This window comes from Alligator sinensis, unplaced genomic scaffold, assembly GCF_000455745.1.
Source record: "Alligator sinensis unplaced genomic scaffold, ASM45574v1 scaffold1097_1, whole genome shotgun sequence".
Lineage (NCBI taxonomy): Eukaryota > Metazoa > Chordata > Crocodylia > Alligatoridae > Alligator > Alligator sinensis.
In genome coordinates, this window is record NW_005841950.1 from 2,783,825 (window position 1) to 2,802,599 (window position 18,775).

General features: G+C 44.2%; 1 protein-coding gene across 3 annotated transcripts in view; it reads left to right on the forward strand.

Moving 5' to 3' along the window:
- Positions 1-2,703: 2,703 nt before the first annotated feature.
- EDC3 (enhancer of mRNA decapping 3) overlaps positions 2,704-18,775 on the forward strand; it is a 39,826-nt gene continuing 23,754 nt past the window's right edge. Inside the window, exons 1-3 of one of the 3 annotated variants that reach the window (XM_025199887.1) lie at positions 2,704-4,149; positions 8,592-8,773; positions 10,288-10,607. In XM_025199887.1, the coding sequence (XP_025055672.1) occupies positions 8,610-8,773; positions 10,288-10,607 (484 nt within the window). In that variant the 5' untranslated portion in view covers positions 2,704-4,149; positions 8,592-8,609. Of the gene's footprint in view, positions 4,150-8,591; positions 8,774-10,033; positions 10,109-10,287; positions 10,608-18,775 lie in introns of those variants that run through there. The other 2 variants (XM_006020282.3, XM_025199888.1) reach the window with 2 other exon arrangements.

The window sequence follows — 18,775 nt, forward strand, 5'->3', positions numbered from 1 at the left end:
ACAGTTCTAGGGATCTTGCATAAGCAACCTTGCTGTTCACCTTGCACATAATTTTGTGGATATAATTATATATGCACTACTTCTTAAATCTACCGGTTGATAGAATTATCATACTTGAAAGTAATTAGTACAAATTAATTAGCATTTGAGTATGGACTTGTTCAGAGCCCATATGGGTTCTCTAACAAGCCAAAGCTACTAAACTTGTTAAAACAGATGCTGCTTCAGTGAAAGCACCTGTTGCCTCAAACAGGCAGTGAACATTCCCTTTCAGTGTAAAGAATGGGAAATGCTTCTTCTACTGTGCTGTAGGAAATAAGATCCTATGTATAGTTAAAGTAGCATCCATGCAGTGATGCTTGGAAATTACTATTGGATATCACAAGTCCATAACTTCTAGGCTTTTTAGTTTTTCTGGTTCTACATCTAGTTGAATAGCAAAGCTTGAATATTTCAGTGATGTCTCCCTTGCTGAAGAGGCAAGCCTTTTAATCACATACTCCAATAATTCTCAGCTAGCCTAGCTTCGTGATTAGTGTGATTGGTTTTTCAACTGAAAATGCATGCCAGGAAGCACATTCCTCTCAAAGTGAAGTGTACTTCTGGGAAGAATGTCTGTTGAAGTCAACCACAGAAGTCCTATTTTGACAATGTAAAATGGTGCATAAGCATTTGGCTAACATCAAAGTAAAGTTTTGCAGTTTATGGACTAACAGCTCCATAAATGGATTAGAAATTGAAGAAAACAGATTTCAGACAACCCACCCTAACAGTTCACAAGCTCATTTGCAAAAAATTGGGATGAATTAGCAAATGATTTACTAACCCAAACAGTTGCTAATTTAAAAACAATATTTTGGATTTTTTTTTCCTTACAGCTGGTCAAACAATTCATTAAGTACTGAATACACAGCAAATATTGATTACTGCCTGAAGTGTTTGCTGCTTAAACTTAAACAAAAATGTTACAGAAACCATGCCCTAGTTCCTTGCACTGAGGAGAGGGTGATGGAAAGTCAACTAAAGAAAATAAATATAAAGAGATTAAGATTTTAATTACTCAACAGAAAAAAATATTCCAAAATAGAAGATAGTTTAATAGGAACTAGGGCATATAGAATGATTCATTTGGAGTATAGTACATCACTAACCTATATGTAGCATATGGGCATTTTATTAAATTAGCTGGAGGATGGTGTCTTTGCAATCACTTTCTTAAATGGCTAGATGAAATAACGTGTCCCCTTAGAAGGTCAGAGAATCTATTCCACAATGACCTTTATTACCACGGTTAATTCAGCTACTGTAATCATTTTGTTCTTTATACAGTCAGAAGCTCAATTTTAAATTGGCAAGATCAGCAAGTTCACAACTAAAGTGCACAGCTTTTTTTGTTTAGAAAATTAAGAGCAAAACAAGATATGGTCATTTTCCTGACTCCGTCAATCAAAAGGTTGATTTTAATAAAAATGAAGGGGAACAGAGAGATGACAGGGATTTTATAAAGAAAAATCTGATAGAAAGATGAGAGGCTAGTAATATGCAAAAGCTGGGGTTCATTTTGCAAGGTCATCAGTGGGATTTTGTTACTGCAAAACAAAATCTAAACAAAACCTAGGTTCTGTTTAATCCATACCTCTCCAAAATTGAGATGAAAAATGAGGGGTAAAATGTTTCTGAATCTGGTCCGCTCCCCAGTGTTCTCATGTGACAGACTATTCCTGCACCTGAGTTGTGGTTGTTGGGCATGTCTGGCAACCGAAAAACTCTATTTTCTGATTCTTGCTGGTCCATGAGCGAGAATTGTAATGCATTTTCTAATCTTGCACTTCTATCTGGGAGTCAGATACAGCAGCCAAATAAGCTTGAAATAATTATACCCAACCTATGTGTAACAGCTGGTAGATGTGCCCTGTACCCACTCATACATGGAATTTTGCTACACCTACTTATACAGGGTAGGATGTGGCAGCTAGAGCCTCTTATTCCAGTGCATTTCATAAAACATTGGGTGAGACTTGGAGAACTTCCAGAAACAATGGAATGAGAAAAGTCTTAGAAGCTTATTCCATGTGTAGCTGACCTTAACATCAACAACACTATAAATCTAGGCCAGATTGGCAGGCTTTGGGATGGCAGAACTCCCAATATTAAATGAAGCTAGAAATTCAGAACCTGCATTACAGGCAGTGATAAAAGCTGCTGTGAAAGACGATTCTTTGGGCCAGTTCAGGCACAACCTCAAATGTGTACTGAAAAGGCAATCAGGACTTGTAGTAGAGATGATATATTTTATTAGACCAAGATTTTTGCAAAAAAAAAAAATGTTTTAGTTGCAAGCTTTCGGGCACAAACACATTATGATAAATTCATGAAACAATACATCAATAAACACTGGTGTTCTTGACCCAGAAGCTCATGGCCCCAAAGTAGGAATATCGCTTTCTCGTGTTTTACGGTCAACCCAGTCCAGCCAGAGTTCCCAGAATAATGGTGATGTAATAAAGTCACAGAACGGGAGGGCTGGGAGGGATGTCAGGAGGTCACATCTAATCCAACCCCCTGCTCAAAGCAGAATGAGCCCATTTTATTTCTCATGCAGCAGGGGATGAAATCCCCTTCGTTAACAGGTCAATGTGTCCGTGAAAATAAAAATGTTGCCTTGCTTCATTTAAATCACTTCCAAGGCAGCCTGCGTGGCCCGGCCGTGACTAGAAAACAAATTCCTTTAATAGAGTGGGTGGTGAGCCAACCTTACGGGAAGGGAAGGGGCGCGATTTATGAGGCCTAAGGAGCGTTTGAGTTTAAGGAAGTAGGGTGGACTTGTTTTTGGAGTGAGTAATGGGCTAATACGTGAGCACCCTGCCTTCTGCTCTGAACGCGATGGTTTTCTAGGGCACCAGATGGCAGCTGACCGTTTTAGTCACTAGGCCGAGCTCAGCCTTGCTAAAGCGCGGGGCTACGAGAAACGTGTTGCGTGTGTAGCTGTGCAACGAGGCTACCAAATCAGAGGCGCCTTGCCTGCGGAGACACGGGTGCCCCGTGGTGTTTCGGTGGGAGGCTTGGTCGAGTCCCAGCCCTGCGCGTAGGCGCCAGGAGGCTGCTTCTTTGCCCCGCGTGAAAGCCAGGGAGCCCCTGCTTGGGGAGCGCGTGCCCCTCAGGTGCGCCCTCCTCGCGCCCAGGGTGCCGAGCCCAGCAGCAGGCGCCAGGCGGGCTCGCTCATCCCTTGGTGGATGCCAGCCCTTTCCGCACCCACGGCGCTGGCGCCTTCCCCTCCACGGGCACTCAGTGATGCCCGCTGAGCGGGGAGGGGTGACCCCACTGCACTGAGCGACCCCCTCAGCACCTGACCGGCAGGCCACAGGATGGCAAGTACCGGAGTCTGCGCTACACTAAGACTCCCTGTGCCACGTGGCTCTGTGGGGGCTGTGAGGGGTCTTGCAGCTGAGCGCGGTGCGTAGAGACACCGCCCGCCCGCAGCCGCTGGACTTCTGCGCATGCGCACACCGACCCTCTCGAGCCCATGAGGTGGTGGCGGCGTTATTCTAAGCTCCGATTGGCGGCTAGAGTATCCCCCCCACCCCGGGTTGATAGGGTGGGGGTTAGGGTTGGTGCTCTCGGATTGGAGTTCCGGCGGAGGCGGAAGTGACGGCACGACGCAGCGCGGCGGACAGGAGACGTTTTCGGTGTGCGTCGGGGCTGCTACGGAGCGGGTGAGAGAGGCGGGGAGCGAGTGGCGGGACTCGGGCGCGGCCCCTCCCCCCTCTTGGCCTTGGCCTTGGCCTTGGCCTTGGCCTTTCCCGGGCCGGAGGGCTCCTGGGGGGTGGCCCTGGCCCTGGCCGTCGGGGCTCAGGCTTGTGTAAGCCCCCCGCCCGGGTGAAGGAGCCTGGCCAACGCCTTGCAGCAGCCTCGCTTCTTCCTCGGGCTCCAGGGTCTTTCCTGTCCCCCCGGGTTTGCGTAATCCTCACCTCGGACGGGTCCGGCTGGGGGGCGTCTCCTCCTTCGCGTTCACGGGGACCAGCCCCAGGGGAGCCGCTTGTGCTGGGTGTCGCTGGGCCCTGTTAGTATCTGTCTGCGTCTGTCCCCGCATCGCGGGAGCGCTGGGGCGAGCCGTGCAGGGCGCTGAGGAAGCCGAGCACATTGGCACGTGTGAGGAAAAGAAGCGTCGTGAGGTTTGGGGAAGAAGTGACGCTTGGATGCCAGAAGGTCTGGAGGCACCGCCGCTGCGGGGAGGAGCCGTGGGCGTTGCATCCAGAGCCTGAGGCCGGGGCGGTCCCACTCGTGGCCTCTGGCAGCCCCTGGCCCCCACCTGGCACCAGTTGCCATAACATCCTTCTGGCCGCCACAGAGCGCTTCCTCCATCCTCCAGCTTCTACCTTGTGCCCTGCCACTGTGGCAGGGCGCGGTGTGGGGCACGGAGCTGTGTGTGGTTGGGGCGTGTGGGGTTGGGGTTGCAGTGTGCGGTGCAGCAGTGGGGGGAGGCACCCACGGGGGCGTGCGGTGCAGCAGGGGTCATGCGTGCACACCACAGCCCCTACCAATGCTGCCCTTGGCATGCGGCCCCCAGCTGCTTAGAAACAGCTTAAGTCAGCGCTGTCCAGTTTCTCAGTATTTCACGCTGAGAGGAGAGGTAGATGGGGCAGGGGTGGGACGGGACGGGACGTACTGTCTTGCACCTGCCTCTGCTTCTTGCGCCTTCCTCTGAAGCATCTGATGTCTGCTGCTTTGGGAGGGAGAGTACTACTAGAGTAGCTGACTTTGGGTCTGGTCTAGAAGAGCAATTTTTATGAGCCTTCATGTGCTAAAATAAGAGGAAAGGGAGTAGACCCTTGACCTCTACCTGTACTGAGCCATTACTCATAATTGTCAGTGGTGGATTCTCCTGAACTGGCAGTTCTCAATACTAGTAAACACTGCCTAAATCCATCTTGAGGCTTGTTATTCTGCTGTAGCACCAAATCATTTTCTGTACCTTTTCAGTGAAGTTGGCTTGATTTAAAATGGCTTTCGGTAACAATTTATCTTTAAAGCACAGCTAGCACTTCGGGTAGCCCGGCTGGCTCTTGGTGGTCTTAAGTAATTGCAGCCCAGATGGCAAAGCAGAGTTTGACTTTCCATGGGATAACTTAGCTTTTAAAACTTTTACTGACATACTTATCTTGATGCTCTTTACATACCCAGAGTACTGTATGAACACAGACTATCTTGCCCCTAAGCCTGTATGACCAATACTATTCCCACTTTACAGTTGAAATAAGCTAGGCTTATTTTTAGTCACAGGGGAAATAGGTAATTATATTGCAAATTACACAGTAATAGTTTTATCACCCTTCATGGATCAGTAATTGATCTGTCTCTTCTAAACCTTTTTTTTTTCAGACAAAAAGTATGGAATTATTCCTATATGAATAGGAACAACTTTATCTCTAACACAGGAATTGTACTTTTAAAAAGCACAGACAGTCAGTTGTTCAGTGGAGACACTAGCACCAATCTCTTTTTTTCTAAGTCAAATCATGGGATTGGACAAAACTTCTGTATAGACTGAATAAATTGTTGCTGATGTGTAAATGGGATATTTATTAGAGGTGCACTGATGCATCAGTTCCATATCAGATTGGCACCGATATAGGGAAAACTGACAGTTTTGGAAATCAGCTCTTTATTGGCTGCATCAGGCAAAATTTGGCTAATAAATGGCCCTTGCATGTGCACAGCAGCAGCATGCATGTGGCCAGGAACACAAGCTAGAGGGTTGGAGACCAGTGTCGGACTAGTAAGTTTGTTGGGGGAGGGAGTGGGGCTGGGGCAGGCACTACTCTGCTGGGGTTGGGTAAAGGACAGAGCCACAAACAGCTTGTCCAGGGGATGTAGAGACAGGGTGAGGTGGCGGCTCCCACAGCTGTGCGCACCCTGCGAGGGCATGGGGGGGTGTACCCCCAGACCTGCACACAGGGTGGGATAGGTTGCTCCTGTGGGATGGGGCCAGGGACTGCGAATTTTGGAGTGGTTGGAGCCCCCCCCATTTCTCTCAGCACTGCTGCCGCCTGCCCCAAATGCAGCATAGCAGAGCTCAGCTTAGTGCCGCCCCCCCCCCCGGGAAGAGACCAGCATTGCCCTGCATTCACCCCACGTGCCCTCCTGGATGAGCTACTCGTGGCTCTGTTCCACACCCTGCCCCACCTCAACTGAGCAGTCCCTCCTCCACTCCCTCCCTCACCACGGGGTGGGGGAGGGGGGCCTCCATTTCCCCCCCCTCCCCCCCCCCTGCCCCCTCCCCTTCTTCCTTTCCCTGGCCCTGTCCACCCTAATAGACTTACCAGCCTGATGCTGCTCTCCAAGCTGCCTGGCTGCATATCGGAATTGGATCTGTATCGGGCAATATGGCTCCTTAAAAATCGGTCATTGGTATCGGCCCAAAAAATCTCTATAGGTGGACCCCTAATATTTCTCTATCTAAACTGTACAGTACAAGCACTTCTTTATGACTTTCAATTTCTTAGGTAATTAATAAGGGAACATTTACAAATAAAAAGCAAACAATGACAAATATCATTTTATTTTTGTTTTTTAGTACTGCTTGACAGCCAGCACCCTCCCTGCTCAAATCAGCTTAATTTTGGGGTAGTCACTTTCACTACTGAGTCCTCAGTACTACAGTGTTTAGGGCTTAAAGAGGTGCTAGTCAATTTTAAAAAAGACCAGCAGACCTTTCTGGTGTGGCACACTGTCTCTTGTGATGCCACACTTCCTGGACACTGTTTCTCGGAGGATTCACTCTGTCACATAAGGTTAGGCCCCAGACTCTCTTGCGAAGGGCAGTGACAAGACTGTTACTGCTTTTATGTAAGTCATTTTCATAAAAGTTCCAGTAAACTGTTGTTTCCACATCACAAACCTCATCAGGGTATTACCAGCAACTCCCTGGCTGCTTTGGGCACAAGCTACAGTGCTCACCCAAAAGCTGTGACTGAGAGTTAACACAGGACTCTGTCCCTTGGGTTTGCTGAGCAGACACAAATGCCCTACGCAACATGCATTGTGCCTCCAGAAGTGCTCCTTTTCTAGCAAAGAAACCAGCTTTCTTGCTTAAAATGCACACTTCAATGTTGAGTAGCTGACTTGTGAGGGAAAGGTGCATGTTATGTGGTAAACGGTGTTCCCCCTCTCCTCTGTCTTCGGATTTCATGAGTGCCTTTTCTCTTGTCTCTTCTTCCGCCTTTATTTATGTATATGGTTTGTTGTTTCCTGCCTGGTCTGTCATTCTTCCTCATTAAAGACGGTTGCAAGCTCTTAAGTGCAGCTTCTAGATAACTCTACTCCTTCCACTTTGCTCATTCTCCTCTTCTTTGTTCTGATATTTCTCAGGATTCCTTTTTTTTAAAAAAATAAGTCCCAAACATTGTCCCCCATAAACTGATTATCTAAATAATGTAAAGACAAGTAAAAAGAGGCCAGGAGATTCAAAGTTTATTTGTTTGGTTGCTCTGTTTATCATAGCTTTTAAGTAATTTAAACATGTTTGCTACCTGATCTCGGTCTGTCACGTATTAGATGTGCCTTTTTGGCTAATGTCCAGTGTGATGGCACTTTACTGGCTAATAAAATCCTCGCTAAGCTCTCTATCTTGCTTTACAGGAGCTACTTTTTGTAACAGTCTCTTCCATTTCCCTCTTCTCTGATAATCTTGTATCAGCTAAAACAGCTGTGCACGTGGTAGTCTTTTGTTGGAGAAAGTAGTAATTATGCATTCAGAGCAAAGCACAGTCACTTTGTAGTGTACAGTATTAGTTCAAAATTGTACTTATCCAAGACACTGGAACTGTGAGGTGAGAGAATTCTGTTGGATCAAACATAATGTGCTTTTCCCCCCCGAATGTGCATCCTTTGAAACAAATACTGTTGTTGGGATATTTTAACAAAAAGATCATAACATTAATAGTAATACTTTACTGTTGACATTTTGATCCCTCCCACTAAAATCAGGGAATTGTGCTATTCCCTTTATTAGGATAAAGACTGTCCTATTTCTCTTTCCTTCTTGAAGGCTTTTGACAGGCACTAATGTACCCATCAGTAGCTACTCATCTGTTGTAAAACCGGTGACCTTTCTGTCCAACATTGCTACATAGATCTTTTAGAATAGGAAGCAAATACAAACTTGACTGAGGCTTTGGGGAGAACATGTGTAGGCAGGAGCTAGAGTTTAACTAGAACACCCTTGAGCATAGGTGTTGCTACTGGAAGTATTTATGAGTCTTAAAATAGGTTACCAAAAGTTACTCGTTAGATTGCAGTGTGATGTAGCTGTGTGAGACTAGGTATTTATCCAACATCCACATTTTAACGACAGTGTGCTAGCTGCTTCACATACAAACATATGGGCAAGGGTATTGTGCTCTCTAAGTTCGATCTTACAATTTATACAGGTATTATTTCCACCTTGCTAAGCGAGAACAGCCAAGAAAATAATGGACAAGGTCATGAACAGGATCCTGGAATGGATTAAAGCAGAAGCTAATTAAGTTTGTCAGTCTCCTGATTTTTGTTGTTGTTGTTTCATCCAGTGCTGTTTGTCTTTGTTTTTACAGTGATCACGTGCCAGAAACATGGCTACAGACTGGCTTGGAAGCATTGTGTCAATTAACTGTGGAGAAAGCCTGGGAGTCTATCAAGGACGAGTGTCAGCTGTGGATCAGGTCAGCCAGACCATTTCCCTGACTCGGCCTTTCCATAATGGGGTCAAGTGCCTTGTGCCAGAGGTCACCTTCAGGTTAGTGTCCTTCTCCTCTGCTGCTTTCAAGTAGGCTTTCCATTTCGCCAGAGTTGAGCTTTTTTGCTTCCAGCCTTGTTATAATTGATAATTACTATGGATAATGAGTACCTCTTCTGTTTCTGCTAGCCTGTAGATGGAATGCAAAAGAACTCCAATTCTGACTTTGTTATTTCTGAGTTCTAGTGTAAATGCAAGTGCAGATCACAGTTGGAGCAGGCTTGTAGGAGCCACGAAAATGGGTGCGTTATCTATTATTCAGCTTGTGGTTACATCAGACTTAGGCTTTTTTGTCAATAGCAAGTTTAATGTTTTTCCTTTTTAAAATTATGATAATGGAGCATTGGATTACTTTAAACTCACTCAAAAATAAATCCATTTTAAGGTTCCAACTCCACGTTTATCTTTTAGGTCTCTTATCTTCTGCCACTTCCCTTCCTCCATCTAGGTAGCTCTTGAGGTATGTCTTACAGAATCTGTTTTGTTCAGCACAGAAGTCTTGTTCTTTAGTTCTGAATTCAATCAGTACAGCTTGTGGAGGTATGCCAACAGCATCCCAAATGAACAAGTGAAAAGCTGTTGTGAAATAACTGCACAAGAACAACAGTATCTTCTGCACTCCAAATCATACTTCTGTTTCTGAAGGAGAATAAAAATAATTAGCTCCCACTTCCCGCCACCTGTTATCTCTGTATATTGCAGGATTAAACAATCATCTGATAATTTTGTTCCCCAGTAGACTTAGTTAGTTGATTTGTGAATCCTTATTATTCTGCACAACCCTGCAGTCAAAGACGGTATCTTATAGCAACTCCTTCCAGTCATGCTAGTTAGCAACTTATATTGCTCCTTGATTATATGTACCTGGGGTGAATTTCCAATCCTGCTTTGCTGTTCTGGCCTTTAAAAGAGCTTGCATGTGCCATTCTTCTCGCATGTGTTTGAAATATTTGGGTTTTGCCCTCAATAAAAACATTAAATAAGGTAGTAACTTGAAACAAGATTAAATATAGCATGGTTATCGTTTCACAATCTGTTTAAATCGAGCTGATTTCTGCCAAGCCATCTGCTACTTATTGCAGTGAGTCAAAAGCATGATTTCTTGTTTTGGAATAACCATCCTGAATTTGTGCAGAGGTTTGGACTAGATGATCTTTCTGGTCCCTTCCAGCCCGATTGATTCTATTTAGGAACAGAACCATTGAGGTAAACTTTTGGAAGTTTTCTGTCTTAACTTTGTTTTCCCTTGCTCGTAAATAGGCATGGAACCAGCAAGATAATACCCGCTTCCCTTCTTTGAAGAACCAGAATTGTTTTTGTTGAAGTAACCTCAAAGTATGTGTTCTTTGGAGTATGGAAGTTGATTTTAGTGTTGTCTTTTTCTGATGATAATGCAGAGATTAACATGCACATATATACATACACACTCTTCCTTGAAGAGCTTAATTTTTACAGAACTGGATGGCGGTACTAAATCACGTATTGTTTTGGTCTTTCTCTCTTCCTGTGTTCAGGGCAGGTGATATTACAGAGCTAAAAATTCTGGAGATTCCAGGTCCTGGAGAGATCAGGCAGTATGGGGATCTGCAGCAGACTGAACTGGGTATCCCTGGAGTTGGATGCCAAGTGGGTACCAATCAGAATGGCACCGGCAAAATGCTGAAGAAGCCCACTGCTTCCAGCAGTGCCCCACAGAACATCCCAAGGAGAACAGACATGAAGAATCAAGATGTCGTCATCTCCCCACAACAGCAGCAGTGCTCCAAGAGCTACATGGACCGACATGTGGAATCCTTGAATGCGTCCAAAGGCTTCCGTCGGAGACATAACTCCTGTGAGTATATTGACCAGCCTGTAGCTTTCGCAGCTCCTTAGCCTGGGCTGTCAGCCTGGTTCCAAGTTACTGCTGCATAATTCCCCCCCCCTTTAAGCAGATAACTAACATGTCAATTAAACTGGTGATGGAAATAATTTTCTTCTTCCCCCGCCAGCATTTGGGAAAGTGATACAAGCTATCAGATATGGTGTCTTTTTAATATGTGGGAAGCGTATATCTTAAACCTGCCTGCTACTTTTTCTTTAAATGTTGATGTGATTTAGTGCTGGCTTTTAGCTGTACTAAGAGGAGCAATGGATGAGATCATTAACACTATTGATTCTTGTGTCTACTCAAAAGCCAGATGTATTCTTACATGTTTTGCTGAATAAGGGCATGAATGGTACCTGTGGCTATTAATGTTTACATATGGCAAGTAACAGAACATAACTCTTCAGGCATACTAGTTAGTTCAAATCCCGTTGCTCAACCAACTTTTATGATGTCATTGAGTGACCTACAGGCTTATTGACATGTGGCTTGTTGGCAGATACCTGCTTTAAAAGTGCACCTGTCCAGAGTGGCCTTCAAAATTGATAGTGGGCTGGGTGAGAAGAGGCTGGAGGTGTAGCTTTGAGTCGCATGCTTCAGTACAGGACCATTCTTGATGGAGTGGGAGCAGCAAGAACGCAAAATGGCAAATGGAAGGCATGGAAAAGGTGTCTTGAGGTTACTGAAGAGATGTGATGGTTGTTGGGTGCTCAGGAATTTGGGAGAGGCATGGGTTAGGCTTGTGCAGAGGAATATAGATGGAATGGAGAGATCGAGGAAAGATGGAGTGTTGTACAGAATGGGCAGGAGTGCAAAGAGATAATGGAAGGCATGGTCGCAAACCCAATGTGCAGGGGGACTGGGGTGGAGAACGGAGGGAAAGGCAGTAATTGTCTGTTTTTTTTCAAAACATTACTTTTTCCTCTCAACTTGTCAAAGTGTAAATCCCCTATCCTTGCATTTCAGCTTGCAGGGGAAGTCCCCATTTGGACCTTGTGAGAGTTAAGGGAGTCAGGCTTTGTCCCACAGCTTTTATGTTCCATCCTGATTTGAAACAGACAGGAAATTCATAAACAGCATCTTTCCTTAATGAGGAGTTAAGGTTCCAAGTAGACTACAGTCATGTCAAAATAATGGCTTAAAAATTTATACTCTACAACTTCATTACATCAAATATTTGAAAAATATGGGAACAAATTATTCCAGTCATGGCCTATAATCTGTCTGTGTGTCTCTGTCTCGCCTCACTTGAGTTTTAAAGTTTTCACCCAACCTTAATTTGGCCTACTAAAAGTCTACGAAAATAAATGCTGAGAGTCTAGAAATTCTTCTACTGTATTTTCCTTATGCAACTATAGCTAAACTGTCCTCTTCCCCAGACATTAATTGTGGTTTCATATTTACTTTTATTCCTTTCCACTCCACTATGTAGGATTACATAAGTATGTAATCAACATATTTCATAACAGCGAGCACCCATTATTCTATTTCTGTTTATAAAAATATTCTACCAGCACTTTATGCTGTGCCAATGTGCTGCATGTTCTCATCACTTGATGTGCCCCAGGTTCTGCATCTTCCCTCATTTTTATATGTTCCTTAAAGCATCAATATGCACCCAGAATGTTTCCGTTATAGAACGAAACAAGGCTAAAGTTAAGTTAAGCTTGAGTTGACAGATCAAAGAGCTTTCCTGCAGAAATATCATATCTGGATATGAGATGTCGTCTCCAAAAGCTGGAATACTCTAAAGGAATTGCAAGTTCTCTATTACAGTAACTGAATTTTAATGGAAACGCACTTTCAAGCAGAACTCTTTAACACTTCATCTCTCTGGTTTTATCCTCCTTTAACACTCAAAAGTCCAAGATGCATAAGTCCTGTTAGGTCACCTAATCCTCCCCTGGCCAGAAGATTTGCCTGTACGTTAATCTCTCTGGCTCTAAATGCTTTGTTTGGTGCTTCCTCCATTTCCTTTCTATAGCCTTGGATCATACTATTAGCAAGTTTCCAGGATTTTCCTTAATTACATGTCCATAATCAAAGTTAACCCTAGACATCTTTCTGAAAGTTCCTCTTAAAGCTTGCTTAATATAAGTTAGTGTAGTGTAGCTGAAATCTGCTGCTGCTTTGGTGAAGGTAACGTACTAGTTGCATCCGTTTGCCATTTGGAATTGGTGGGTGCTGAATCTCTTCAATTCAAAGCAAGGTTTCAATGTCCTTTTGTAAATACAAGCCTGCAAAGTAATGTGTCATATCTTATACTGGTGAGTGTAGGGCTGTTGTGGGGGGGGGGGGGGGGGGGGGGGGAGTGTTTTGTTGGGTTTTTTTTCTATTTCTAAAACTCTCTGAAAAATAATGAAACACTAAGATATGTTTGAGTGTAATATTGACAGATGTTATGCAACAGAATAAAGTTGTATCTGTTTTCAGTTGCCAGAGTTTTGCCTAGACACAGTCAGGGTGAATTTGATTTAAATCAAATCTATTTTAAAACATGATTTTTAAATCACTAGTCAGGAAGCCTCAACTTAATCATAGTTTTCTACAAAAAGTGCATTCTTTTTGTTTGATATCCTTTATTCATTTAACTTCTTGAAACTTTGCACTTTTAGAGAGGTAAAGGCTTGACTGTGTACACAACCTTGCAGAGACACAATAGGGCTGATGGGTAGGTAATCGGGTCCGTTCTCTCTCATCTCGATATACTGCTGTTAACAAGGATGTTGTCTCTGGAGAGACAAATCCAGAGTTTGAGAACTGAAACTAAACATTACTGCAGTGTTTAATGGGACCTTCTAGAATCTAGACTAAGTGCTGAGTGCATTGGGTAAAGTGGTTTTCTTTCATCTTTACTAATCTATAGGGTAGCCTTTGGGAACCCCATGATTGGGCCCCTAGTATAGTCCATGGCCTGTTGTGACCTATTTATACAACTTTTCTAAAAAAGTTACCTGAATATATTGTCTCCAAATAGTATATATTTAGAAGTTATAATCCCTATTCTGTGATGATACATCTGAGCTTTAACGTACCTTAAATTAAAACTATATATAGGTTTACTTGTTTAAAAAAAAAAAGCATCTTAAACTAAAAAATATGATTAGACCAAAAAAATCTGATTTTAAATTTAAAAAAAAATCAGATTTTTTTTGTTCTTTAAAAAAATGTTGGTTTTCTTTCTTTCTTTTTGTTTTTGTATTTGCCCTGGACACAGTCCTGGATCCTCTCTATTAACTAATTGAATTCAGTGTATGTATGCCATATGTATGATGTATTTTCTTGCGAATGTGTCAAAACCCTGTGAACTGTTAACCTCCTGTGGAAATTGGGGACCAGGTTAAAGAACATTTGCCTCACTCTGCTGAGATGCTTCATGATGCTGGTTGCAGGAGACAGTTGGAAGACGAATATGCTGAGACATTAACAAGAACTTTCTTTAGGCTACATAACAGCTGGGCTTAAAGCAGCTGCCATTGCCCGTTCAGTGCCCTTTAGCGTGCTAAGTCAGGGCCAGGAGTTTCCCCCTTGATGGTGCTTGTGTGACAGAAATCAATAAACACCAAACAGCTCCGTAGGTTACACAACAGTGGCTTATGTGTGAAACTGGCACGGTGCTCGTTCATGCTAGGGCTGGCAGTAGAAGCTCCCAGAGGAAACTTGCAGGAAGGCAGCCAACTCTCTAGAGACTTTACACTTGCTTGGCTGTTATAAATGAGAGGTAAAAGTCTGGGAAATTTTGTTTATCTTTTCCAAGGGAGGTGCTATTCTGTGTTGTTCTGTGTGGGGCGAGCTGCCAAGTTGACACCGTGCCATTATGCTGTTCTCTTTTAATAAGCTGAACACCCAGGCACAGAATACTTAGCTGGTACTGACTTCCCTAGTGTACTGCGGTGGGAGGAGGGAAGTTATGCCTCTCTTTGACATTGGTTTGCATCTAACCCCAATCAATAATGACTGAGTTACTGTTCTACACCATGTATTGCTGTACCTGTTCTGCAAGTCAATGCAAGTTGAGAGATTTCAACCCAGTTCCTCTCACCAAACTGGAAGTCATAGAAATTAAGTGCTGGAAGGGGCCTAGAAAGATTGAGTCCAACCCCCCTGCCCTGGGCAGGAATACTGCTGAGATCAGATTATCCCAGCAAGGTGTCTGTCCAGTCTCCTCATGAAGACTTCCAAGGTTGGGGACTGCACCACCTCCTTGGGAGGTCTATTCCAGAATTGGGTCACCCTTACCATGAAGAAGTTCGCTCGCTCGCTCGCTCTCTAACACACTCCCCTCCTCCCACCACAGTACCCTAGCAAAGTCAGTACCAGCTAAGTCTCCTGTGCTTGGGTGTTCAACTTGTATGTGTGAATTGCAGGTCTGTGGCAGAAACTGGGTTGAAATCTCAACTTGCATTCACTCACAAGAGTAACTCAGTTGCTATTGATTTGGGTTAGATGCAGACCAGCGTCAAAGAGACATCTAAGCTGTGACTTTCCTCTGCCTTCCTCTTTCCATTCGCTTGTTGCTTAGTACATCTTGCCTTACTCTTATATTCTTATTTTCTAAGAATAACTTTTTTGGAGGTCCTGTGAGGACACAACTCTGACGTGTGGATGACCACAAATTATGCAAGTCAAGTTTGTTGTGGTTGTAACACAATCTTCACGCTGGAGCCAGCTGTGGTGGTCAGCAGTATTTCAGAGCTGGCATTCACCAACATGGATTAAAGGGCTGGGCCTCCACAATCCCAATGTGTCTAGTTGTGCTGGGGCATGATCTTGGCTCGTGTTCAATATGTCTGCAAAGGAGCCTGGGGGAGCTTTTCCAACTATTGTTTTCCCAGCTTTCTAATGTCGCTTTCCATTCTGTCAGCATTTATACTTCATCCACTTCAGCTACCTCTTCAATCCCTTAGAACCACCATACAGAGCTGCTTCTATACCCATGCTTTGTTTTTCAGGGTAGGGGAAGAATAGAATGCAGTTGTTTTCAGAAGAGTCTGGAAACAGAGATAAAATGCTTGTTGAGTAACGGGAGCAGGCTGGGTTGGGGTTGCATCTCATGTTCACGCACTAGGCTCTGGTGTATGGAGTTCACATGTCACATTTGCCTAGTTTTAGATCTTTGTAGCCTCACTGGGAAACTGGATGCCTCCCTGTATTGTCCATGTGTTACAGGGATCTAAAGTGAAAAATACAAACACAAAGTATTGTCAAGAGGCTTGGTAATGAGCACTCTAAGCTGGGGCTCCCTCAGAATGCCTCCCTTTCTCCTCTTTTCTCAAGTTTTTTAGCTGTGTGTAAACCATGTTGTTAATCTGTTCTCCCTCAAAGGTTTCTTTAATGCAAAGAATCTCTCTTCTTTCCCAATTGCTGTACAGCTTGAAAAGGAGCCCAGCTTTTCTTCAGATCCTTTTTTAAACATGGAATAAATCAGACTGCATTTGAGTTCTGTTTTGTTTTCCAGTGAGAAACCTGCCAAAGATCACAAACCCACAGACACCAAACAGCAGTTGTCCAGCTGAGTTTGCTTGTGTGTCATAGCAAAACTGTCTTTATGCTGTAAAGCTATTACCCGGGTGGAAAAGAGGGTGACTTGCCTCATGGCCATCTGTCTTGTTGGTAAGCAGTGGAGACTATTCTGGGTTTAACCAGTGGACTTCCAACTGTGTAAATAACTTGAGCTACTTGTGAACTTTGCCATTAGATATGGCTTCTGTTCACTGCTATCTTGGCAAAAATCAGCTCAGCATTCTTGGCTTCTCAGTGCAGTAGTTGGCAAGTGCAGAGAGTTAGTACATGTGAGGAATCAACCTGAAACTTCTAGTACTTTCACATGCTGCAATGGAACCTGCAAGCTCTAAATAAAGTAGTGCTCACTGTGGTGTGTTAGCAAATGGAGCATCCAACCCCTAACGAGCATGGGAATTGAGAGCTGGGAATTCCAGTGGCTTGACCTTGTCAGGCTGAGCATGATGCATCCACCAGTCTCTGACCCCAGGTTACTAATGTGCCTGTTTCTTGATTGGGGCCAAGGAACTTTTGTCATGAGCTCAATCCAGATTCACTATGCACATGCAATGTCACAGGCTGTGTGTAGGGCTTATCTGTTTAATGCTTTGAAGAAAACGGATCAGATATGAAGGACCTATAAGAAGTTAATGCAACAAGATATCTTTTTTTTTTTAGGCAGATGTTGCAGTTCGGCAGTTGTTTAAATGAGGAGGATGGGTATAATAAGCAGATGATGATCTAGGGCAGGACTTGAGCTTGTGTAATAACCTTGGGAAAAATAGGGCTAACCCCCTTTATAATGGTCACTCCTTACCTCAAAGGAAGCCACAGTACATTACAAGCTACTCTGGCTCCATCAAAATGTGGACTCCCCTGTCTTGGAAGGTAGCTACTTGGCAAGTAGTAAACTGTGCAGTGGTGTGAAAGGGAGAAAGCAGGCTGCTTGGAGAACTCCCCTGACCAGACTAGATCAGGTGTACCCAACTTCTGAGTGGTTGGGGGCTGCAGGTGCAGCTCCCCTCCCTGGCCCTGATTGCATGCCATGTGTGCTTCATGCTTTGCTACACTGCACACTGGTGTGGAGGGCACTCCTCCCCCTGCTTTGAGCTGTGTTGGCATTCACCCCCCACCCCTTCACCATGTCATGCAGAATCCGCAAGTCCTATGGCTTCACGCTCCCTCAACTCCAGGGGCAGGAAGCAGAGAGTGGAGGGGGTGCCTGGAGACTGGCAGCTGCTAGAGTGCTGGGGAGAGCAGCACCCAGGTTGCAGCTTAACCCCTTGGTGGCTGCCAGTTGGACAGCCCTGGATTAGATGATCTAGAAATAACACTTCCAAAATCATCAGGCCACTGAAACAAGCATGTTCCTCCAATTTTTAGTCAGTAGTATGCTGATATGGCTCCTCTGCAAACAAACAGCTTTTGTGTAGCTGAGTGGACCCCTGTCGCTTATTGGCACAGGTGATTTCAGGGCATGTCTTTAGCGTCAGGGAATTTCCACATTGTTATTGATGGATTAATTTATGCTCCTTTTAATAAAGATAAGTGGGTGGCTGTCAGAGGGTAGGAAGCTGGTATTTGGCATGATATTAAGGCACCAGCAGTGTACTTGAGTCCATACAAAAGATACTTTTTTTCTCAAGGAGCTTAGAATAACGCGAGCTGCTTGGTAAATAAATATAAAGCAGGTGTTGGCAGCAGTTGAATGTAAATCTTTTCCCAGTTCTTGAACCCTTAACTGTACCCCTTCAAATCAGTTTAGTAATGCTGAAGAGGTGCAGTTAAGGGTTGTCATGGTTGCTTTCTGGAAGCAAAGAAAGGTGCATTGGTTTTTTCTGGTTGGGGCAGGAGAAGGTCAAAGGGAAGGGGAGAAATAACTTAACATCATAGGAAGTTTTACAATTTAAGGATGCCTATAGACATGATCTTTCACATTCTAATTGGAATGCTTTGGAGCAGACTTGATTAATTGAGTCTGCTCCATGTTTTAACTAAAATGCTCCAGCATCTCCTCATTGTCATGTGTATTAAACCCCCATGTGTTTCAGACTGGCCATGGGGGGCACTATCTAAACCTCATTGAATGAGCTTTAGACAATGCGTCCCATGGCCACTTTGAAATGCTGTGAGGCTTAATATATATGACGGTGAGCTGTTTTAAAGTGTCTGGTGTCTGTCCAGAAACCTCTCTAAGACAGCCACCCCCACCCTGAGCACACGTATAGGCAGCCTAAATGTTTGCAATTGTATTTGCCTTCTGGTTGTATATCTTGTAATTGAGAGGTAGCACCAAATACTCTTTGTAGTTCTTGCAGCCTACTGCCATATTGATTGTCTTTCTGGCCCTTTTTAATGTTTCTGCTGGGTTCAGTTCAAACGTTAACAGTATTGGACCTGAAAGCTCAGATCAGAGCAGAGCTATGCACACACGTTTTCTGTATGCTTTGCAGCAGTGCTTCAAGTTAGGTACAATGAACTCTGAAGTGCTTTTGTAATGGAGTTGCTCTTTGGGGAAAATTCTTCATTGTAAACCGAAAGAAGAGCTAGACTAGGGAGACCAGTCAGAAATGATCTATAAGCAGTAGCATTAGCACAGTATGCATTATTTAAGTATAGCCTGGCTTTTCCCT